General features: G+C 50.9%; 2 protein-coding genes across 5 annotated transcripts in view; both read right to left on the reverse strand.

The window, feature by feature from the left end:
* DECR2 (2,4-dienoyl-CoA reductase 2) overlaps positions 1-6,436 on the reverse strand; it is a 21,712-nt gene extending 15,276 nt beyond the window's left edge. For 2 of the 3 annotated variants that reach the window (XM_034670730.1, XM_002920160.4), the window contains exon 1: positions 5,054-6,294. In XM_034670730.1, the coding sequence (XP_034526621.1) occupies positions 5,054-5,133 (80 nt within the window). In that variant the 5' untranslated portion in view covers positions 5,134-6,294. The other variant, XM_034670731.1, reaches the window with a different exon arrangement.
* Positions 6,437-6,591: 155 nt separating this feature from the next.
* NME4 (NME/NM23 nucleoside diphosphate kinase 4) lies at positions 6,592-9,968 on the reverse strand. 2 transcript variants are annotated; one of them, XM_034670732.1, is made up of 5 exons: positions 9,817-9,968; positions 8,139-8,272; positions 7,768-7,869; positions 7,544-7,656; positions 6,592-7,028 (listed from the first exon to the last, which is right to left on the reverse strand). In XM_034670732.1, the coding sequence occupies exons 1-5, from the start codon at positions 9,905-9,907 to the stop codon at positions 6,905-6,907; spliced, it is 564 nt and encodes a 187-aa protein (XP_034526623.1). In that variant the 5' UTR covers positions 9,908-9,968; the 3' UTR covers positions 6,592-6,904. The 2 variants fall into 2 exon arrangements, with proteins under 2 accessions (XP_034526623.1, XP_034526624.1); XM_034670733.1 differs by having other exon boundaries at positions 7,005-7,139.
* Positions 9,969-22,596: the final 12,628 nt, after the last annotated feature.

A 22,596-nucleotide genomic window follows, 5' to 3' on the forward strand; every position in this document is an offset into this window, starting at 1 on the left:
TTTTTTTTTTTCTTTTTACATTTTATTTATTTGTCAGAGAGAGAGAGACAGAGCGCATGCACAGGCAGGGGGAGCAGCAGTCAGAGGGAGAAGCAGGCTCCCCGCCAAGCAAGGAGCTTAATGGGGGACTCAATCCCAGCACCCTGGCATCATGATCTGAGCGAAGGCAGACGCTTAACCAACTGAGCCACCCAGGTGTCCCAACCCCAGCTTTCTTTTATGGCCATTAGCTTGATAAATCGTTTTCCACCCCCTCACTTTCAATCTGGAGGCGCCTTGGATCTAAAATGAGTCTCTTGGAGACAGCATATCCATGGGTCTTTGTTTTTTTATCCAATCTGGTCTGCCGTATCTTTTGTTTGGGCATTTAGCCCATTTACATTCAGAGTAACTATTGAAAGATATTAATTTAGTGCTATTGATTTACCTGTAAAGTTGCTGTGTGTAGATTGTCTCTGTTTCTGGTCTATGTTACTTTGGGCTCTCTCTTTGCTTAAGGGATCCCCTTTTTATTTCTTGAAGGGCTGGTTTAGTGATCACAAATTATTTTAGGTTCTGTTTGTCCTTCTATTTTGAATGACATCCTAGCTGAATCAAATATTCTTGGCTGCATATTTTTCTCATTTAGTACCCTGAATATATCATGCCAGTCCTTTCTGGGCTGCCAGGTCTCTATGGATGGGTCTGCTGCCAGTCTAATGTTCCTATCCTTGTAGGTTATGGACCTCTTGTCCCGAGCTGCTTTCGGAATTTTCTCTTTGTCTCTGAACTTTGCAAGCTTTACTATTATATGTCGAGGTGCTGACCTATATTTATTGATTTTGAGGGGGGTTCTTTGTGCCTCCTGGACTTGAATGCCTGTTTTTTTCCCAAGATTAGGGAAATTCTCAGCTATAATTTGCTCCAATATACCTTCTGCCCCGTCTTCTTCTTCTGTGACCCCAATTATTCTAATATTGTTTCGCTTTATGTTATCATTTATCTCTCACATTCTCCCCTTGTGATCCAGTAATCGTTTATCTCTTTTTCTCAGTTTCTTTATTCTCCATCATTTTGTCTTCTCTATCACTAATTCTGTCTTCTGCCTCATTTATCCTAGCAGTTAGAGCCTCCATTTTTTATTGCATCTCACTGACAGCCTTTTTTATTCCGGCTTGTTTGGATTTTAGTTCTTTTATTTCTCCAGAAAGGGATTCTCTAGTGTCTGCTATGCTTTTTTCAAGCCAAGCTAGTGTCTTTGTAATCATTATTCTGAACTCTAGTCCTGACATCTTGCTTATTCCATACTCATTAGGTCCCTGCCCCTTCTCTTTTTTTGAGGTGAGTTTTTCCATCTGTCTTTCTGTCCAGAGAAGAATAGATGAACGAGAGAACAAAATACTAAAATGACAACAACGACCCCAGAGAAATATACACTAAAGAAATCAGAAGAGACCCGAAACTGAAAAAAGAGGGGGGGGGCCATAAAATCAGACAGGTGAACAGAACAGAGCAATACAGTGGACCCTGTGTGTATTTTGGCCTGTTTGTTAGAAAGCTAGGGAGCTGGGGCGCCTGGGTGGCACAACGGTTAAGCGTCTGCCTTCGGCTCAGGGCGTGATCCCGGCGTTATGGGATCGAGCCCCACATCAGGCTCCTCTGCTGTGAGCCTGCTTCTTCCTCTCCCACTCCCCCTGCTTGTGTTCCCTCTCTCACTGGCTGTCTCTCTCTCTGTCAAATAAATAAATAAAATTTAAAAAAAAAAAGACTTTAAAAAAAAAAAAGAAAAAAAAAGAAAGAAAGAAAGCTGGAGTAGCAATGCTTATATCGGACAAATTAGATTTTAAGTCAAAGACTGTAATGAGATGAGGAAGGACACTATATCATAATTAAAGGGTCTGTCCAACAAGAAGATCTAACAGTTGTAAATATTTATGCCCCTAACATGGGAGCAGCCAATTATATAAACCAATTAATTAAAAAAATTAAAGAAACACATTTATAATAATACCATGAGAGTAGGGGACTTTAACACACCACTCACAGCAATGGACAGATCATCTAACCAGATCAACAAGGAAAAAAGGGCTTTAAATGACGCACTGGACAAGATGGACCTCACAGACATATTCAGAACATTCCGTCCTTGGGGCGCCTGGGTGGCACAGAGGTTAAGCGTCTGCCTTCGGCTCAGGGCGTGATCCCAGCGTTCTGGGATCGAGCCCCGCATCAGGCTCCTCCTCTGGGAGCCTGCTTGTCCCTCTCCCTCTGCCTGCCGCTCCCCCTGCTTATGCTCTCTCTCTCTCTCTCTCTCTGTGTCAAATAAATAAATAAATAAATAAAATCTTCAAAAAAACAAAAACAAGGCTTTCTCGAGGAACAAGAAAGGTCTCAAATACACAACCTAACGCTACCCCTAAAGGAGCTGGAGAAAGAACAGCAAATAAAGCCCAAATCCAGCAGAAGAAGAGAAATAATTAAGATCAGAGCAGAAACCCATGAAACAGAAAGCAGAAGAACAGAACAGATCAATGACACTAGGAGCTGGTTCTTTGAACGAATTAATAAGATTGATAAACCCCTGGCCAGACTTATCAAACAGAAAAGAGAAAGGAGCCAAATAAATAAAATCATGAATGAAAGAGGAGAGACCACAACCAACACCAAAGAAATACAACAATTATGGGGCGCCTGGTGGCTCAGTCATTAAGCGTCTGCCTTCGGCTCAGGGCGTGATCCCAGAGTCCTGGGATCGAGCCCCACATCGGGCTCCTCTGCTGGGAGCCTGCTTCTTCCTCTCCCACTCCCCCTGCTTGTGGTCCCTCTCTCGCTGGCTGTCTCTCTCTCTGTGTCAAATAAATAAATAAAATCTTAAAAAAAAAAAAAGAAATACAACAATTATAAGAATATATTATGAGCAACTATATGCCAACAAATTAGAAATGGATGCATCCCTAGAGCCATATAAACTACCAACACTGAAACGGGAAGATACAGAAAACCTGAACAGACCCATAACCAGCAAGGAAGTCGAAGCCGTGATCAAAAATCTCCCAACAAACAAGAGCCCAGGGCCGGATGGCGAAGAATTAATACCTATTCTACTGAAGCTGTTTCCAAAAATAGAAATGGAAGGAGAACTTCCAAACTCATTCTATGAGGCCAGCATTACCTTGATCCCAAAACCAGACAAAGACCCCCACCAAAAAGGAGATTTACAGACCAATATCCCTGATGAACACGGATGCAAAAATTCTCACCAAAATACTAGCCAAACAGGATCCAACAGTACATTAAAAGGATTATCAGGATCCAACAGTACATTAAAAGGATTATTCACCACAACAAAGTGGAATTTATTCCTGGGCTGCAAGGCTGGCTCAACATTCGCAAATCAGTCAACATGATACACAACATTAATAAAAGAAAGGACAGGAAGCATATGATCCTCTCAACAGACGCAGAAAAAGCATTTGACAAAGTACAGCATCCTTTCTTGATTAAAACTCTTCAGTGTAGGGGCGCCTGGGTGGCACAGCGGTTGGGCGTCTGCCTTCGGCTCAGGGCGTGGTCCCGGCATTCTGGGATCGAGCCCCACATCGGGCTCCTCCACTATGAGCCTGCTTCTTCCTCTCCCACTCCCCCTGCTTGTGTTCCCTCTCGCTGGCTGTCTCTATCTCTGTCAAATAAATAAATAAACAAACAAACAAACAAATAAATAAATAAATACAAACTCTTCAGTGTAGGGATAGAGGGAACATACCTCAATATCATAAAAGCCACCTATGAAAAACCCACAGCGAATATCATTCTCAATGGGGAAAAGCTGAGAGCTCTTCCCCTAAGGTCAGGAACACGGTAGGGATGTCCACTATCACCACTGCTGTTCAACATAGGACTAGAAGTCTTAGCCTCAGCAATCAGACAACAAAAAGAAATAAAAGGCATCCGAAACAGCAAAGAAGTCAAACTCTCACTGTTTGTAGGTGATATGATACTTTATGTGGAAAACCCACAAGACTCCACCCGAAACTGCCTAGAACTCACGCAGGAGTTCAGTAAGGCGGCGGGATACAAAACCAATGCACAGAATCAGTTTCATTTCTATACACCAACAACGTGACTGAAGAAAGAGAAATTAAGGAGTCGATCCCATTTATAATTGCACCCAAAACCATAAGATACCTAGGAATAAACCTGACCAAAGAGGCAAAGGATCTGTACTCACAAAACTATAGAGGGGTGCCTGGGTGGCTCAGTGTGTTAAGTGTCTGCCTTCAATTCAGGTCATGATCTCAAAGTCCTGGGATCAAGCCCCACACTGGGCTCTCTGCTGGGTGGGGAGTCTGCTTCTCCTTCTCCCTTTCCCTCTCTGTTTGTGCTCTCTCCCATATAAATCAATAAAATCTTAAAAAATAACGACTAAGAACAATCATGAAAGAAATTGAGGAAGACACAAAGAAATGGAAAAACATGGGCGCCTGGGTGGCTCAGTCGGTGAAGCCTGTCTTCTGCTCAGGTCATGATCCCAGGATTCTGGGATCGAGTCCTGTATCAATCGGGCTCCCTGCTCAGGGGGGACCCTGCTTCTCCCTTTGCCTGCCGCTCACCCTCTCTCTCTTCCTCTCTCTCTCTTTCTCTCTCTCTCTCACACACACACACACAAACTAGGGGCGCCTGAGTGGCTTGGTCAATACAGCCTGAGACTCTTGATCTCAGGGTCATGAGTTCAAGCCCCACGCTGGGCATGGAGCCTACTTAAAAATGATAATAAATTTATCAATGCAGTGAGAAATGTTTTCAAGACATACAAGCCTTCCTCCACCTGCCCCTCACTCCCACCCTCCCAGGACCACCACGTGGCACACCCACCACCACTGACCAGGACAAACAAAACGTGCACCCAACAGTGCAAAGGTTAAAATTCCAGAGCACTTGCGTGCCCAGGACCTCCCAGACATCCGTACTGTCCGGCCGCCAGGCACGGGGTCCCCACGCATCCCAGTAAAAGCGCAGTTCCCGACCACTTCTACAGAGGCTGCACCCCCCACCCAGCCCCCAACTCGGTCCTCACCGGAGCAGGTCGGGGCAGAAGAGGTAGCGGTACTCAGGGAGACACTTGTCCTCACTGACGTCGGGCGGCGGCTGGGCCATGGCGCTCAGTGCGGGACCTGCCCCGCGCTTCCCCCGCAACTGGGAAGGACCAAAATCCAGCCCGCCTGCCCAGGGCGCCAGACCACCCCACTAGCCCGGCCCACAGCTGCCTCCTCTTCCGCCTAGACCGCCCCGCCCACGGCACCCAACGGCCCCCCGGTAGCCCCGCCCACAGAGTGCTCCCGCTCCTCCCAGAAGCCCCGCCCACAGCTGCCCCCTGTTCCGCCCAGGTCGCAGGGCTAGCCCCGCCCACAGCTGCCTCCTGTTCCTCCCAGCACGCCCCGCCCACGGCGTCCGACCTCCCTGCTAGCCTCGCCCACGGCACTTGACTGCCCCCCCGAACCCCGCCCACAGCCCCCTCCAGTTCCTGTGACGCTCCTCCCACGGCGGCCGACCGCCTGCTAGCCCCGCCCACGGCGGCCGTAGCTCCTCCTAGGATTCTCTCGTCACCGCGGCCGCGCGGTCTGCTGGGACTGGAGGTCGGTCGCGGCGAGCGCAGGCGCAGTAAGCCGGGTGGGTCCCCAAGGCGGGGACCGAGTGAGTGGGCATCCGACCCATGTTAAGTCGGAATCTTTTTGGTAAGATCGGACATCAGTGCTGTAGCCGGAGCCAGCGGTTCACAGCAGATACTAGGTTCTCGGATTAAGGTGGCGCTCGCGGGCGCCCCGCTCTGCCTTTAAAACACCTGGTGGCACTTAGCGTTTAAACGCCCCCGCCTCCCGGGCACCTCCCTTCATTGTTGCGTAAATATGACAAAGGTGAAGAGAGGAGACTAGAGCCCAGGAAAGCCTTCCCCTCCTGTGGCCAACCCCAGCAGCGCCAGTTCCCAAAATGACCGGTTTCATGACCCATTAAGAAGGTCAGGGCACTTCACCCGTGCCGCAACGGGTGCTGTGAATCCAGGATCAGGGCACCCTTTATATAGACGGCAAGACGCAGAGTAGACGCAGAGTGAGGGCCAAGGCGGCCTCAGCAGGTGTAATGATATGCAATGTCCAGTACCTGTGACAAGGGACCAGGGACACATCTGAGGACCGAGGTGAGGTGTGATGTGTGTAGTGCCAACGTGAAAACCAGTGGACACAGGCAGGTCCAGTCAGTCTCCACCGTATGAGGCTATGAAAGGCCTTCTGCCCTGGGGGTGGTTTTAGTGGGCCCCCTACTCACCCCTTTTTGCCACCGTCCAGCCTTGCCCAAGGCAGGCAGCTCCTCGTTCAGCATGATCAGGTGAATGGGGGCTGAAGCAGCACCAGCTCCAGGACTCAGCTTGGAATCCCCCACATTTCAGGCTGTAGGTCTTTGGACCTCTGCCTGTCTGATACATTCAACAACGTTATTGATCCCCCACCGGTGTGTGAGAGTAAGCTTGATTTCTACTCTCAAATTCTTACAACTCTGCATCAAGCACTCATCCCTACCTCAGAGGTGGCAGAAACTGTAATAAATGATCCACCCCCCTACACAACACAGTGAATTTTAATGTCCCACTCCCCTTTGGGGGGAGAGAGGTTACACTACACACTTTTGGAGATGCCCCAAAGGTTGTCTGGCACTTTGGTACAGAAAGGATTTGGCCCGATTTCTTACTGGCTTAGGATACTAAAAGGCACACAGAGCTGGTTGTTCAAGCCCTCTGGGCTGGGGTGGGGCAGAAGGCAGACGGGGAGGTGGTCCAGGACAGCAGGGCAGACCACGGGTGTGGGCTCCAGTTCTGGAGATGGAGGTAGTTGTCCTGGGTGGCTGCTGGGGTGGCTGAGGGCAGCCTGAGCGCTCAGGGCGGGTAGACGCTGCTCTGGTGGCCTCCGTCTGCCCAGTCCACCAGCTCACTGCTCTGAAACCAGAGCTGGATCTCCCTCTGTGCCCCCTCCACGGAGTCGCTGGCATGGATGATGTTCCTGTGCCAAATGATAGGCAGCAAAGGTAAGGCGCAGACTTCAGTGTGCACCTTGGGGGTCCTGGGAACTATCTGCTAATCCCCTACTGTCAAGAAGAGGAAGCCCGGCATTCTGCAGAGGGGAAAGCAAGAACAGGACTGGAAGACTGGTTCCCGCCCGACCTTGGCCTCTTACCCACAACCTCATGAGCAGCCCAGACAGTTTCTGGGAGCCTCATGTTCCCACCAGTCATCCCGTGCCAACCCCTCAGGGTGTTTGGCAAGACACAACACATAGAGAATGCTTTATCATGTCCTGTGTGCAAACAGCTTTGAAAAAACTGTTCTAGCAAACATTAGGTGTGTGTGGCATCCCAGCATCGAAAATCTCTTGTGGCTTTACTGTGGCCCAGCAAGATCCCCAGGTCCCGTGGATCTGCCTTAGGAACAGACTACCACCCCACACTCAGGCCCTCCTCAACCCGAATGAGCTGGTCCACCAGCTCCAGTGGCTTGAGTGGGTCAGGGCCCCCAGACCTGCTGATGTGGATACTGAAGTCCCCCCTGATGGTGCCAGGGGCAGCCTCAGCTGAGTCGGTGTGTCCTATCATGGCCCTTGAGGAGCAGACCACGTTGGGGCCTTCCCAGACCTGCAGCACAAAGATAAAGGAGATTGGGAGAGGTGGGTATCACCAAGGACTCAGCAGCTCTGGGCTCAGCCCAGGGCCCTCCACCCTTTCCACCGCCCCTGCCTGCCATACCATGGCCACCACGGGGCCAGAGGTCATGTAGCTGATGAGGGCTGGGTAGAAGGGCTTCCTCTGCAGGTCATGGTAGTGCTCAGCAAGGACTCTCTCTGGTGCCTGGGTGGCATTGGGGCAAAAGGTGAGAGGAGCCCCTGGAGCCGCTGGGCACTGGGGCAGTGACCATGGTGTCCTGACCTCAGGGCACTTTGCAAATAATACCTACATGGGCTGGCACACCAGCAGATACCTCCCCACCCCTCGCCTTCTACTGCCAACACCAGGATACTCCTCCTGATACAGGGCTGAGATATGAAGGGCTGAAGTCCATGAGAAGCCCCCCACCCCCGGTCCCCTCAAGGACACCCATGGGTCGAGAGCCCCGGTACCTGCAACATCTTCATCCCCACCAGCTTGAAGCCCCTCCTCTCAAAGCGCTGGATCACATCCCCAACAAGCCGCCGCTGCACCCCATCTGGCTTCACTGCAACCAGGGTCCGCTCCCGGGTCCAGGAAGACCCTCCTTTGGAAGAGGGGGAGTCAGGTGCCTCCCCTTTCACATCTCCCTGAACCTGGATTCCCCGGCCATAGCCCAGGTGTCACGTGGGCTTGAGTGCCACTACCAGAGCAGCTCTGGATGGGAGAAGTGCAGGGTCCCCAGCCAACAAATGCCTAGCATGACTCTGCCTTTCAGGGACCAACAGGGCAGTGGGTCCCCTGGTACTTCCAGCCTGTTGGGAGCGGCCGTGGCTCCTCCTGCACAGTGGCAGGAGCACCCATGATGGACCCAGTGTCCCTGAGAAGGCATCTTCAAGAGCTGTGGAGGCACAGCTGGGCTCAGAGGCCACAGTGGAAAGAAAGCATGCTGTTGGCCTTGCTTTTGACTCCTGTCCTTCCGAGGGATGGCACAGACACTGTCTGAACTCCCAGCCACACGAGGAAGGACCCAAAGCTCATCCTGTGGGTCTGAGGTGAAGGAATGGCAGGGAAACCAGGGAGTAGTGACGTGCACTCTGCCCACACTACAGGACAAAAGGGAGCTAGGGACTGAGAAGCAAGGGCGAGGGCTTCCTGTCTGCAGGTGGGGAGACTCTAGAGGGCTCCTCCACTTACAACCTCATTGGCCAGAACTCTGTGCTGCTGGAGGGTTTCAAGGCGGGCGGCTTCCAGGCCCAAGCACAGGACTGAGCCCTGGCCCAGTCCTTCTGTTTTCTAGGTGACACTGCCAGGGAGACGGGAGGCATCATCACCCCTTACAGACCCTACACTAACCCTCAGCCCTGGGTCTAGGGTAGAATGTGCTTTTCAGGGGAGCCTACACCCTGGACGTCCTGCAAAGTCCTGCTGAGGGGGAGAGCAGAACTGGAAGACAAATGCAGAGTCGGGGCAGGCCAGTGTCCCTGGGGGTGCCTGCAGCTGCCCCTTCCCATCCCATAACGTGTGCTGGCCTGGACGGCAGGCAGTGGGTGCCCACCACTTCCAAACTGAAGGAAGTGCAGTGCAGGAAGGCCCCCCGGGGGGCTGGTTTGTGCCCCTAAAGCACAGCGCCTCGGGGCTCTCTGTGTAGCCTGGCCTGCTGCCAGCTGGCCTGTCCCTTGCAAGACGGCAGTTCACCCCCTCCAGCATTTGGAACACCAAGACGTCTGGCTCTCAGGGAGCACCCTGAGGGCCGCAGTGAGGGGGAGGACCGGCCACAGATACGGGCCCTAGGACCCAGGCGGGGATGGGCCAGACGGAGTTAGGGCCTGGCGAAAAGGCCCCCAGGGCAGCGGCTCCGTGGAGAACGTTGCTCTGCTCAAAATGTCCCCCTCAGCAGCCCCAGCCCGCGGGGACCCTCATCACTGCCTCCTGTGGCCACCAGGCCTCCTGCTCTGGAGCCGCCCCCTGCCCCCAACCAACCGGGGGCGGTGGGCAGGTGGTGAGAGCTGGGGAAAGACGTGCAGGGCGCCCCCGGCCCGCCCGGCGAGAACCCGAGCCCATCTACAGAGTCCGGCAGACACCCGGCCAACAAAGACCGGGCTACGCCCCCCGCCCGCCTCCTCCCTCCGCGGGTCGCGGGCCACTCACCCGAGCTGGGGCGCGCGAGCAGGCTGGGGGCCGGGACCCGCGGGCCGCTCAGCAGCGCCGGCAGCGCGGCGCGCCCCAAGAGTCCGCCCATGACCCTCGGCCCGCGGGCCGCTGGCTGAGCGCAGAAAGAGCGCGGGCGACTGAGCCCCGACAGAGAANAGCTACTGTTCTAAATCTAAATCTAATCTACTAGATGTTAGATAATGAGTTTTTGAAAAATCATAGATGCTTTTTTTTATTTAAGATTTTATTTATTTATTTATTTGACAGAGAGAGAGACAGAGGGAACACAAGCAGGGGGAGTGGGAGAGGGAGAAGCAGGCGCCCTGCAGGGAGCCTGAGGTGTGGCTCATCCCAGACTGTGGGATCATGACCTGAGCTGAAGGAAGGGCTTAACGACTGGGCCACCCAGGCGCCCCTCCTATACGCTTTTTGATGTTGCTGTGAATGGGATTGTTTGCTTAATTTCATGTTTGATTGTTCATTGAAAGCATATAAAAATACAATTGATTTTTGTGTGTTAATCTCGTATCCTGCAACTTTGCTGAACTAATTTATTAGTTCCAGTAGTTTTTTAGTGGATTCCTTAGGATTTATTATGCACGAAATTATGTCATATGGACATAGAGATAGTTATTTCTTTCTTCCCAATCTGGATGCCTTTTAGTTCATTTTCTTAATTAATTGTTCTGGCTAGAATCTCCAGTAAAATATTGAATACAAGTAGCCTTCTTTTTCCACTACCTTAAGATGGGGTGTTAGGTTACTGCTTTGAGATTGGTAACCTTAAAAATGAAATAGTCCTGGGGTGCCTGGGTGGCTCTGTAAGTTAAGCATCTGACTCTTGGTTTTGGCTCAGGTCATGATCTCAGGGTCAGGAGATCCAGCCCCACGCACTCAGTGCAGAGTCAGCTAACGCTTCTCTCTTTCCCTCTGCCCCTCTCACTGCATGCTCACATGTGTCCTCTCTCTCACTTTCTAAAATAAATAAATAAATATTTTAAAAAATGGAATAGTTCATTATTTTATTAGCAAAAATGGGTTTATTCGAGAATAACAGAGAATTGGGACATCTGGCTGACTCAGTCCATGGAGCCTATGACTCTTGATTTCAAGTCATGAGTTCGAGCCCCACATTGGGTGTAGAGATTACCAGAAAAATAAATCAAAACTTTAAAAAGAAAAGAATAACAGAGAATTGGAATTTGAGGTATGCAAGCTAAAGCAAAACTTCAGGCAAGTCCAACAAACAGTGGAGATGGAGACAGAGGAGGAAGTTAGGAGGTGTTGTTTTGAACACAAAGCCCATTGGAGAAAAACAAGAGTACAGGGTGATGAGGGTCTCTTTTTGACTGAGTTGCAGGGGTGATTGATTTTTTTTTTTTTTTTTTATTTTATTTATTTGACAGAGATAGAGACAGCCAGCGAGAGAAAGAACACAAGCAGGGGGAGTGGGAGAGGAAGAAGCAGGCTCATAGCAGAGGAGCCTGATGGTGGGGCTCGATCCCATAACGCGGGGATCACGCCCTGAGCCGAAGGCAGACGCTTAACTGCTGTGCCACCCAGGCGCCCCAGGGGTGATTGATTTCTTATAGGAGATCCCATGTACATCTTTCCCTGTTGGGGCTTGTAATTCATGATTCTTTCTTGTTGATGATTCTTTTGTTGAGGTCCATAAATGACATTTCTGTTGGAGTCTGTAACTGAAAATTCCTCCTGTAACTGATGGTGAATGATGGGCTCCCCCTGTCGAACCTCCTGACCCCCCCCTTTAGTGAGATTTCCCTTTATTAATTTTTTAAAGGTTTATTTATTTGAGAGACAGCAGCACGAGCGGGGGGGGGTGGGTGGAGGGTAGAAGGAGAGAAACAGATTCCCTGCTGAGTACCCCCCCAGCCCAATGTGGGTCCTCGGATTGTGACTGAGCTGAAACCAAGAGTCAGACTCAACAGACTGAGCCACCCAGGTCTCCCCTTTTATTAATTTTTATAAGACTTCTTTCATTCTTAGTATAGACATTTACAGTTATAAATGTCCCCATAAACACTGCTTTCACTGTATTTTATAAGTTTTTATATACCTGTCTCATTTGCATTCATCTCAAAGTATTTTCTGATTTCTCTTTTGATTTCTTATACTCTGAAAATTACAAATCCTTATTGAGAAGATTCGGGGTGTTTGGGTGGCTCAATCAGTTAAGTGTCCACTTGGTTTCAGCTCAGGTCATGATCTCAGGGTGAAGTTGGCTTGAGATTCTCTCACCCTTTGCCCCTCCCTCAGCTCATGCACATGAGTGCTCTCTCTCTCTAAAATAAAATGAATAAAAAAAATCTTGAAAGAAAGAAAGAAAAGTTTCAGGCAGATGAAAGACTGAAATACGAAAGGCAAATCTATAAAGCTTTTAGAAGACAGGAAAATATATTCACAGCTCTCTGTGGGGAAGACTTTCTTTAGGCACAAGGCGCAAGGCGCGCTTGCTGACAGCGTGGGTTAAACACTTTGTCTTTCCTGGTTGTTTCCTCCAGCACGTTCCCCAACGGCTGTGAGAGGGCCATCAAGTCTCCTGCTCTCCTCACGTGAAAATGCCTTTCTTTGTTTCATTCTGCCCATTTTTACTTCATGTAATTCAAAGCTCTCTTAATAGGTGTGTACACACCTTTCTTCCTTATGAATGGACCTTTCATTACTACAAAATAGTTTTGCGTGTGTTTGATCGTAATCTTTCTTTTGAAGTCTACCTTATCTGATAGAGATAGAGACGCTCTAGTTCCTCATGCTCCGTATCCTGAGATTTATCTGTGTCCGTCCAGTTACTTTTTTTTTTTTTAAAGATTTTATTTATTTATTCGACATAGATAGAGACAGCCAGCGAGAGAGGGAACACAAGCAGAAGCAGGCCCATAGAGGAGGAGCCTGATGTGGGGCTCGATCCCATACCGCCGGGCGATCCCATAACGCCGGGATCACGCCCTGAGCCGAAGGCAGACGCTTAACCGCTGTGCCACCCAGGCGCCCCCGGTCCAGTTACTTTTAACTCATCCATGTCTTTAGAGTCGAACTCAGTCATTTCTAGATAGTCTGGTCTTGCTTTGCTTATTTATTTTTAAGATCTTATTTATTTATTTGACAGAGAGAGGAGACATTCAGCGAGAGAGGGAACACAAGCAGGGGGAGTGGGAGAGGAAGAAGCAGGCCCATAGAGGAGGAGCCTGATGTGGGGCTCGATCCCATACCGCCGGGATCACGCCCTGAGCCAAAGGCAGATGCTTAACGACTGAGCCATCCAGGCGCCCCTATTTATTTATTTTTAAGATTCAGTTTGACAATCTCTGCCTTTTTTTTTTAAGATTTATTTATCTATTTTAGAGGGAGAGAGACAGAGATCACGGGAGCAAGCTGGCAAGGGCCAGAGAAAGACATGGAATCCAGAAGCAGATTCCCCCCTGAGTACAGAGCTTGACACCGGGCTCGACCCCAGGACCCTGAATTATGACCTGAGCCAAAACCAAGAGTAGGGCACTCAATTGACTGAGCCACCCAGGTGCCCCTCTGCCTTTTTTTTTTTTTAATCGAAGTATAGTTGGCACATGTTACATTAGTTTTCAGCATACTACATATTGATTTGAAGATTCGATGCATTACTCAACCCTCACCATGAGGAGCTAGTCACCGTCTGTACCACATTATCACAGGGTTATCGACCACATTCCCCATGCTGTACTTTTCACCTTTGTTACTTACTGATTTTATAGCCGGAAGTTTGTACCTCTTCGGCCCCTTTATTTAGTGCATTCCCCTACTAACCTCCCCTCTGGCAACCACTGGTTTGTTCTTGCTATCTAAGAGTCTGTTGTTTTGGTTCTTTTCTCTTCATTTGTTCATTTATTTGTTTCTTAAATTCCACAGATAAGTGAAATCCTATAGCCATTGTCTTTTCCTGACTGACTTAGTTCACTTAGCGTTTTGTCCTCAAGGTCCGTCCATTTGTCACAAATGGCATGATCTCATTCTTTTTTATGGCTGAGTAATATTCCATTCTATATAAATACTCCCTCTTCTCTCTCCATTCACCTATGTTGTTGTGGTTTTTTTGTTTCTTTTTTTTTAAGATTTTATTTATTTATTCGACAGAGATAGAGACAGCCAGCGAGAGAGGGAACACAAGCAGGGAGTGGGAAGAGGAAGAAGCAGGCTCCTAGCAGAGAAGCCTGATGTGGGGCTCGATCCCAGAACGCCGGGATCACGCCTTGAGCTGAAGGCAGACGCTTAACGACTGCGCCACCCAGGTGCCCTGGTGTGGGTTTTTTTAATAAGCTGTACACTCAGCGTGGGGCTTGAACTCACTACCCTGAGATCAAAAGTGGCACATTCTTCCAGCTGAGCCAGCTACGTGCCCCTATTTTGTTTATTCTTAAGGGATGTTTTTGCCAGGTATAGAATTGTGGGTTGACAAGAGTATTTTTTTTCCGGCACTTTGAAGATGACATTCTACTGTCTTCTGGCCTCCATTGTTTCCGACTTGTGAGAAGTTAGAAATCACTCAAACTGTTGTTTCCTTGAACGTCACTTTTCTCTGGGTGCTTTCAATATTTTTCTGCTCAAGTTTGGTTTTCAGTAGTTGTGCCTGGGTGTGGTTTTCTTTGTATGGTTTCTTCTTGTGGTCACTGAGCTGTTTGAATCTGTAAAGTAATGTCTTTCACTAAATCTGAGACTTTTCGGCTACTAATTTTTCACATATTTTTTCTGCCTCCTTCTCTCTTTCCAGTCCTCTTGGGACTCCTATTTTATTTGGTTTTTTAAAGACTTATTTATTTGAGAGGAAGGAGGGGCAGAAGGAAGGGAAAGAGAAACTCAAACAGATTCTGCACTGAGTGTGGAGCCTGACTCGGGGCTCGATCTCGCAACCCTGAGATCAGGTCCTGAGCTGAAACAGAGAGTCGATGTTTAACCAACTGTGCCACGAAGTGCCCAGGACTCCAATTTTAGACATGTCAGACCTCTGTTTGTCCCTGCTTGGGCTGCTACAGGGAACAGCCAGGAAAAGTGGGCTCCTTCTCTTAGGACAGGCCCCGATGAGCCTCTCGGGCATCTGTCAGCCCAGAGCAACTGTTGAGGGCTGCCAATGAGAGCGTTCAAACCAGAGCACAACTCTTGGGTCCTCCTGCCCCAGCACACATCTTCTACCCCTGTCACCCTCTTCACCTACCCCTTAGAAGGGGACCAGCAATTTACTCTGTTCACCATGCTCCAATGCATTTGGATCTCATCCCGCACGAAGAGTCTGGGGGTACTGCTTGTACCCTTCATCTTCTGGTTCATGTGCCCCCAACACCCAGGACAGAAAGCATGCATTTGCCCGGACAAAATAGGGATAAATAAGAACCACACGCTGAACTTAAAGAAAAAAAAAAAGGTTAACCTTTATTTATACATAATCCTAAGAATACGTACTTCTTACTTTTTTGGTTGGAAAATGGCCTTTCCTTTATGAAATGATAATAGTAGTTGGACTTTAAAAAATAACAATTTTATTTCAGTAAAATAAAGATTCAAAAACCTTATGTTGTTCCCAAAACTTTTGGATAAACCATTCCTGTGAAACCCAAATTTCTAGGGATCCTTGGGGCGCCTGGGTGGCACAGCGGTTAAGCATCTGCCTTCCGCTCAGGGCGTGATCTCGGCGTTATGGGATCGAGCCCCACGTCAGGCTCCTCTGCTATGAGCCTGCTTCTTCCTCTCCCTCTCCCCCTGCTTGTGTTCCCTGTCTCGCTGGCTGTCTCTATCTCTGTCGAATAAATAAATAAAATCTTTAAAAAAAAAAAAAAACCAAATTTGTAGGGATCCTGGTCCAGTTTATGCCAATAAGTTGGGGCATAAGGACAAAGAGGAAAGTCAGCATCTCCTTCCCCAGACCGCAGAGGGTGTGACCCCAGCTCCTTCCTACAGGAAGCCCACGGTGGGGTGGTGTGAGAGGAGGCCATGAGCACGCAGAGCGGGGAGCTCCTTCTGACCTGGGGTCTTCACAGGACCTCACACACAAGAGGCACTTGGAGGAGGAGCCCATGTGAGTTATGGAAGACAGGCAGGGTGGAAAAGAGCAGCCAGGGTGTCTGAAGACCTCAAGCCTTCCCACAGTCTGTGCAGGACTGAGCATCTGCCTCTAGATGGAAGGGAAGCGATGGGAGTTGAGGCTGGATGTCAGCTGGGCCCAAGGTGGCAGCATGACTGGCTGCACAGTTTCCTCTCCCTCTGCCATGTGGGTCCTGAGGCCTCAGAGGCCTCAAGTGCTATAGTCCTTCCTCCGATTTGTTGAATAAAACTGGATTATAGGTGTTTTTTTTTTCTTTTGTAACTTTTGAAATTTCTTTCCAAAGCAAGCACAAAAATTGGCCAGAGAGAGGCTCCGTGTGGGGTAAATATCTCCCCTTACCCACCGTCCACCGCTCCGTCTTCCCGTCTGTCTGAGCGGACAGCAGTCCACTCGGTCTACACCCACAGAGCTGATGAGAGGACCTGAGAACATTCCAGTTTGGAAATGGGATGTATCCATGCGATCCAGCAGCGGGATTGCTTCCACTCTGTCGCTCTTTCTGCAGGAGACCCACACACCTGTCTCGAAGCTGTGTAGAAATTTACGTGCGCATCCCAATTTCTTTGTAGAGTTCCCAGGTTCCTGCAACTACGCAGGCTCTGCGGCACATTCGCTGTGTGTCCCCCCCCTTGGCTCCTGGGTTTGTCTGTTACATTTTAATGTTGCCACAGTGACCTTCAAAAGGTTGAGGCCGTTTGCACTCCCATGGGCACAGTGTGAGGCACCTGTTCCCTGCATGGGGAGAGGGCTGCCATCTGCTTCTGACAGACGCCCGTTTATCTGTGCTAAAATCACACTAGCACTTGAGTTTTCACCAGTGTGACCAAGCAGTGCGGCTCACGCCGGCCGCTGGTGTCTTCCCGCACCTTCTCTTGTGATGGACTGTGCATGGCCTGAGTCTGTTTTTCTTGGTTTTAATGTGTAAATCTCTTTTCTATCTTAGGTACAATAACCCATTATCATACGCACAGCACATGTACACTCCCATTTGTCTTTTGACTTAATGACTTTTTTTTTAAGAGTTTATTTATTTGACAGAGAGAGACAGAGCACGCAGAAGCACGGGGAGCGGGGAGCGGCAGGAGGAGGCACAAGGAGAAGCAGGCTCCCCGCTGAGCAGGGAGCCTGACACAGGACTCGATCCCAGAACCCCGGGATCATGACCTGAGCCGAAGGCAGACGCTTCACCGACTGAGCCACCCAGGCACCCCTGATTTTATGATTTTTATCCTACTTTTTACTTTCACAGTGTTTATACTTACATAACACTTTTTAAAAAGTAGTCTCCACCCCCAACGTGGGGCTCAAACTCCCAACCCCGAGATCAAGAGTCGCACGCTCTACTGACGATCTGGCTAGGTGCCCATAGTTACATAACATCGTTAAAAATGAAGTCAAATGAGTACCTTTTCCTTCGTGATTCCCCAGTTTCCAGTTCCTCTTGCCTAATAAATTATTTCCTATCCCTTTATTCCGAGGAGTGTGTTCTAAGTCTCCTTCTAATATTTTTATCATTTTATTCTCAAGAGTTGACCATCTCATGTAGCTGCCAATTCGTGGTTCTGTGTGACTGGAGGTGTAAGGGAAGAGCCTCTGGAGATAGGGCCCTCCCTGGTCGGGGCCTCAGCTTCCCGTCTTCCAACTGAGGCCCTGCCAGGTGGGTCCTAGGCTTTTTCCCACTGCTAATGCTCCGGTGCTTAGCACAGGTCTCCTGACACCAGCCTAGGGCCCCAGTTCCATCCACAAGTTCACCAGCCCACAGACGCAGCATGGGAATGGGGCATGTGCACCACCTCCCCTCCTACGTCATGGGGAACTTGGGGCACAGGAGCCTCACACTGAAGTGAGGAGGGCTAGTGGGGGAGCTGGGCCCAGCCCAGGGTAGGGAGAGTTTTCCAGTGCTCAGTGCTGACCACAGCTGCTGTCCCAGCACGACTCTGGCTCAGCATAGGGCACTAAATCCAAGCTCAGCAAAACCCCACAGTTGACCTCTGTCCCTTTAAATTGAGAATGGCCAGCTGCCCGGGGAGTCCCCTGTGAGCCAGGGGAGGAGGGCCCAGCCTAGATCCCAAAGGAACAAAGTGTCGCTTTAATGGCTTCACACCTTGGCCTTCTTTCTGCACTCTCCACCCTGCTCCAGCTGTCAGGGTTCTTGGGCTGGCTGGGTCAGTGTCTCCGCCCTTCCCTTCTGTAAACGCTCAACAAACAACCCCCAATCCCCTGCCCCAAGCAGTACAAAATTCAAAAGACACCCACAGGTAAAGTCCCTCCTTCCAATCCTAGGCCAGCGGGTTCCCTCCCCCAGAGTTGATCAGCATAACCTGATGTTGGATGCTTCCAGTCATTCTATGCCTTTGGTGCATGCAAATACAATATTTAAAAACTTTCCTGTAGGGGTACCTGGGTGGCTCAGTCACTTAAGCTTAAGTGTCTGACTTTTGATTTTGGCTCAGGTCATGATCTCAGTGTTGTGAAATCAAGCCCCTGGCCTACTTACTAGACTCTTTTCCTCTCCCTCTACCCCTCCCCCCTCTCTCTAAAAAAAAATTTCCTACAAAAAATTTCCTAGTTTTCTGTACACATTGTTCTGCGCTTTCCTTTTTTCAGCCAAAGCTACATCTGGCAGACCATTCCCAATCGGTACGTAGAGTCCCGGTTTCTCTTTTACAGCCGCACTGTGTCAGTGTTTGAATCACGGTATGAATGTCCATGATTTGAATGCACCGTTGCCTAATGACCAATATCTGGACATATGCTGTACCATAATGCAATCTCGCACTTCTGTGAGCATCTCTACAGGGAAAATGCACAGAGGTGGGACTACTGAAGCAAAGGTATCTGCTCTTGACACTTTGGTAGCTGACACCAGAGGCTTCTGGAAGCTGTAACTACTGCTCACTAAATGTCTGCGGGCCCACCATCTTACCCTTCCAGTGTGATGAAACTTCTTGATCTTTGCAGATTTGTTAGGTATAAGAAAAAAAGAGGGCACCGGGGTGGCTCAGTGGGTTAAGCGTCTGCCTTTGGGTCGGGTCATGATCCCGGGGTCCTGGGATCAAGTCTCTCATCAGGCTCCCTGCTCAGCGGGGAGCCTGCTTCTCCCTCTCCCTCTGTCCCTCTGCCCTGCTCATGCTTTCTCAAATAAAATCTTAAAAAAAAGAAAAAGAAAAAGGGGCGCGTGGGTGGCTCAGTCAGTTAACCTCCTGCCTTCTGCTCAAGTCATGATCCCAGGGCCTTTGAGATCGGAGTCCCACATCTGGCTCCTTGCTCAGCAGGGAGCCTGCTTCTCCATCTGTCTGCCACTCCCCCTGCTTGCTTGTGCTCTCTGTCCTCTCTATGAAATTTAAATACATAAATTTTTTATTTTTTTTATTTTTTTATTTTTTTTTTTTTAAAGATTTTTTTATTTATTTATTCGACAGAGATAGAGACAGCCAGCAAGAGAGGGAACACAAGCAGGGAGTGGGAGAGGAAGAAGCAGGCTCATAGCAGAGGAGCCTGATGTGGGGCTCGACCCCATAACGCCAGGATCACGCCCTGAGCCGAAGGCAGACGCCTAACCGCTGTGCCACCCAGGCGCCCCTAAATACATAAATTTTTTAAAAAGTAAAAATAAGCTATTATCAATCTTATTAAGATTGGCCGTTTGTGATAGGAGTTACAAGCATGTCCTCCCCAGTTTATAGATTGTTTCTTGATCTTGCATAAGGCAGTCTAGCACTGGAGCAAGCTTTGATTTCACCTAGTTGAATTTCTGTCTCCCCTCTAGTCTGCTGGGTTTGGGGTCATATTTAGAAATGCCTTTGCTTCTCCCAAAACTCTGAAAATGTTCCCCCAAGTTTTCTTCTTAAACGCCTAAATCCTTAACCCGTTGGGAATCTAACCCTATGTGAAGGCTGAGGGATGAATCCCACTCACGGATGCAAATTGCCACCATACAGTACCATACAGTAAGAAATTCCCAAACATACATGGAGCCTTTTCATTTTTCCATAAAATTGCGTTCTTTACACACACTCCTAGCGGCTTCGTGGTGTGAAGGACCAGGAGGCCTGGCCTGGGGAGTCCAGCCGGCTGGAGGCGCACAGTCTAGGCCCATGCTGACAAAGCCAAAACGCGCCCGCCCGGGACTCAACGGCTTGTGGTCGCGAGTCTCCAGCTTCTCCGCGCTCGGCCCCGAGGCCCTCATCACGCGTCGCCCGGCCACGACTCAGGGAACCCAGACGCTTGCGTCCTGGACCCCAGCGACTGTCGGAAGCACTCGGGGTTTTCCGCGCATCGCCTGCCGCCTCAGACCTACGGTGGTTTCCAATTCAAGCCCCGCCACTTTCCCTTCTGAGTCCCTGGGTTCCCCGCCAGGGGAGGCGGAGTCTGCTTTGTGACTCACTCTGGGGGGCACCTGTGCGCTCACCTGGCGCGGGCACAGGGCCCAGGTCCCCACCCCAAGCGCGGGGGGGGGGGGATGCCCAGGGCAGCCCTTTGCAGGCGCCCCGTGTTAAAGTAGTCAGGGTGGAAAGACCCTGGCGCCCCTCCACTGTCCCCAGGGCCGAGTTAGTCCAGGCTGGCCCCTTGGAGTGCGCCCTCCCTTCCCGGTTCTTCCCAACACGTTTAGGTAGGGCACAACCGAGGCGGGAAGGACCGTGGAGTGCAGGGGAAGCCAGCTGGGATTCCGGCTGGGAGGCCCACTGGAAATAAGGGTTGTGCGGTGGAATTCCAGGGCGCCCCTCTGGCCTCAGAGACGGGAGGGGTTGGGAGAAAGTTGCTTAGGGCCAGAAGGGGGGCCCAGGTGGGTTTCCCGTCTTCACCCTTCACAGGGTCATAGCCTACCCACGTGCAGTGACTTTCAGCCGCTGGGCGTACTTCTTGAGGCTGGACTCCAGGTGGACCTGAGGAGCCTGGTAGGCCAGGGTGGTCTGAGAGTCCCCACCCTGTACTGAACCCCCAGGAGGTGGCTAGACCAGGAGATGCTGCCCCTCAGGGTCCTGCCTGGGGGTATTGAGTAGCCTCCCCTGACTGTGGCCTGGGTCTCCCTGAGGGCCCTGTGGCCAGGGCTGGGAGGACCCAAATGCAGCAGGGGGCTTCTCCAGCACTGCCAGGGGCTCTCTCCCTCCACTTCCTGGCTCTCTGCCCCTCCCCCCTTCTCTGAAACCCTCCAAGCTCCTATTTCTTTGAGGGCTGTGCCTCTGGTCTCTGAGCTTGGCAGGGCTTGAAATGAAAGGTGATTTCCCCGGAGATTGGCTCCTGACTCAATTTTCCTTTGGATATTGCTACCCTCACGTCCACCTTTTTCTCCATCCTGGGGTCAGGGCTCAGTGAGGGCTCACTGGTGGGGGGCTTATGGAGATGGAAAACTTGGGGCAGCCCCTCACCTCTTAGGCCGGCTGAGAGGTCAGGCTGCTGAGGGGCCCTGGCTTCTGGAGTCTGCGCTTGGGCAGGGTCTCTGTTCTGGGTACCTGTCCTGCTTTGGAGGGTGTGGGATAGTGTGCCCTCTCTGGGGTTCGCAGGACAGGCTCAGGGACTTTCTCTCTTTTCTGTCTAACCCTGTATCCTTGGAGGGGCCTGTGGGGCAGGGCTGCGGTACGTTTAGCTGGTGTTCCCTGGTAGAGGAAATGTGCTAATGGTCTGGTGTTCAGCAAGATAACCGCGTGGGTGTCTGGGGCAGGGAGGTCAGCCTATAGTGCTGGAAGGGCTGTGTAGCCCTGGAAGGGGATTCCCTGGGCCTTAGGGGGAGCTTGAGCAGGTCTCTTATCTCCTACGCACCTGCTGAAACGTCCCACCTACCAGCTGTGTTCCTGGTGCCCTCAGGCTGGCCCTCCAGTGCTGGCAACGGCCAGAAGTCCTTGCCCCTTTCAAGCCAGGGTGCTGGGAGCCCAGCCGGCAGACTTTTTCTCTAAGGTGGGGGTGGGGGGCTGTCCTACCTCCACTCCCTAACACTTTTCTCCGCCCTTCTCATGTTACCCTAGGGGCTAAAGCGGCCTCAGGAGGGGTTTCTGTCGGGTTCCGCGGCTCCCGGCCTCCGGGTATTCAGTCCACAGCCTGGTGGACGGGACCGGTGGCCAGCAGCCACCCAGAAGGTCTGGAATTCATCCCACATAGAGCCTACCCCTGAGCACCCAGCCCATTGTGTGGGGCTCCTGTGGAGCTCAGACTGGCTTTGCAAGTGGGTCATTGTCTTCCCTCCCATGCCCCATGGGAGGGTCAGAAGGGTGGCAGAAGAGCACCTGCTCTCCTGGCTCCCTTCCCGGCTCACCTGGCTTACCTTGAGGGGCCCTGGCCTGCTGTTGAGGTGGTGTCAGCCAGCCACTCTCCCAGTGGGGCAGAGAGAGGCATTCAGCTTGGAAGAGAGGGAGGCCACACCCTGCTGTGTCCACAGTGCGTTTCTTCCGGAAGCACTTTAATATCCATTAACTTTGGAGGGCAGGGCACCTGAAGGGAGGTGCTGTCTACCTCAGCCAACTCATGAAGAAGCTGGGACTCAGAGAAGGGAAGGGACACCCAAGGTCACAGGAGGTGTGAGGCCTGAGCTGGTGCTGGGGCTGGATTCCCTGCCATCCAGCCCAGGCACCTCGTGACCGGACCCCACGCTCGATTAGCTGTCCCCAAGAGCACAGAGAACACTCAGAGTGCTTCTGTCCTGTAGGAGCCGAAGAGGGAGGGCTGTGGTGGGCAGCACATGTGGGGTCAGACAC

Source organism: Ailuropoda melanoleuca, chromosome 10 (genome assembly GCF_002007445.2).
Source record: "Ailuropoda melanoleuca isolate Jingjing chromosome 10, ASM200744v2, whole genome shotgun sequence".
Taxonomy (NCBI): Eukaryota; Metazoa; Chordata; class Mammalia; order Carnivora; family Ursidae; genus Ailuropoda; species Ailuropoda melanoleuca.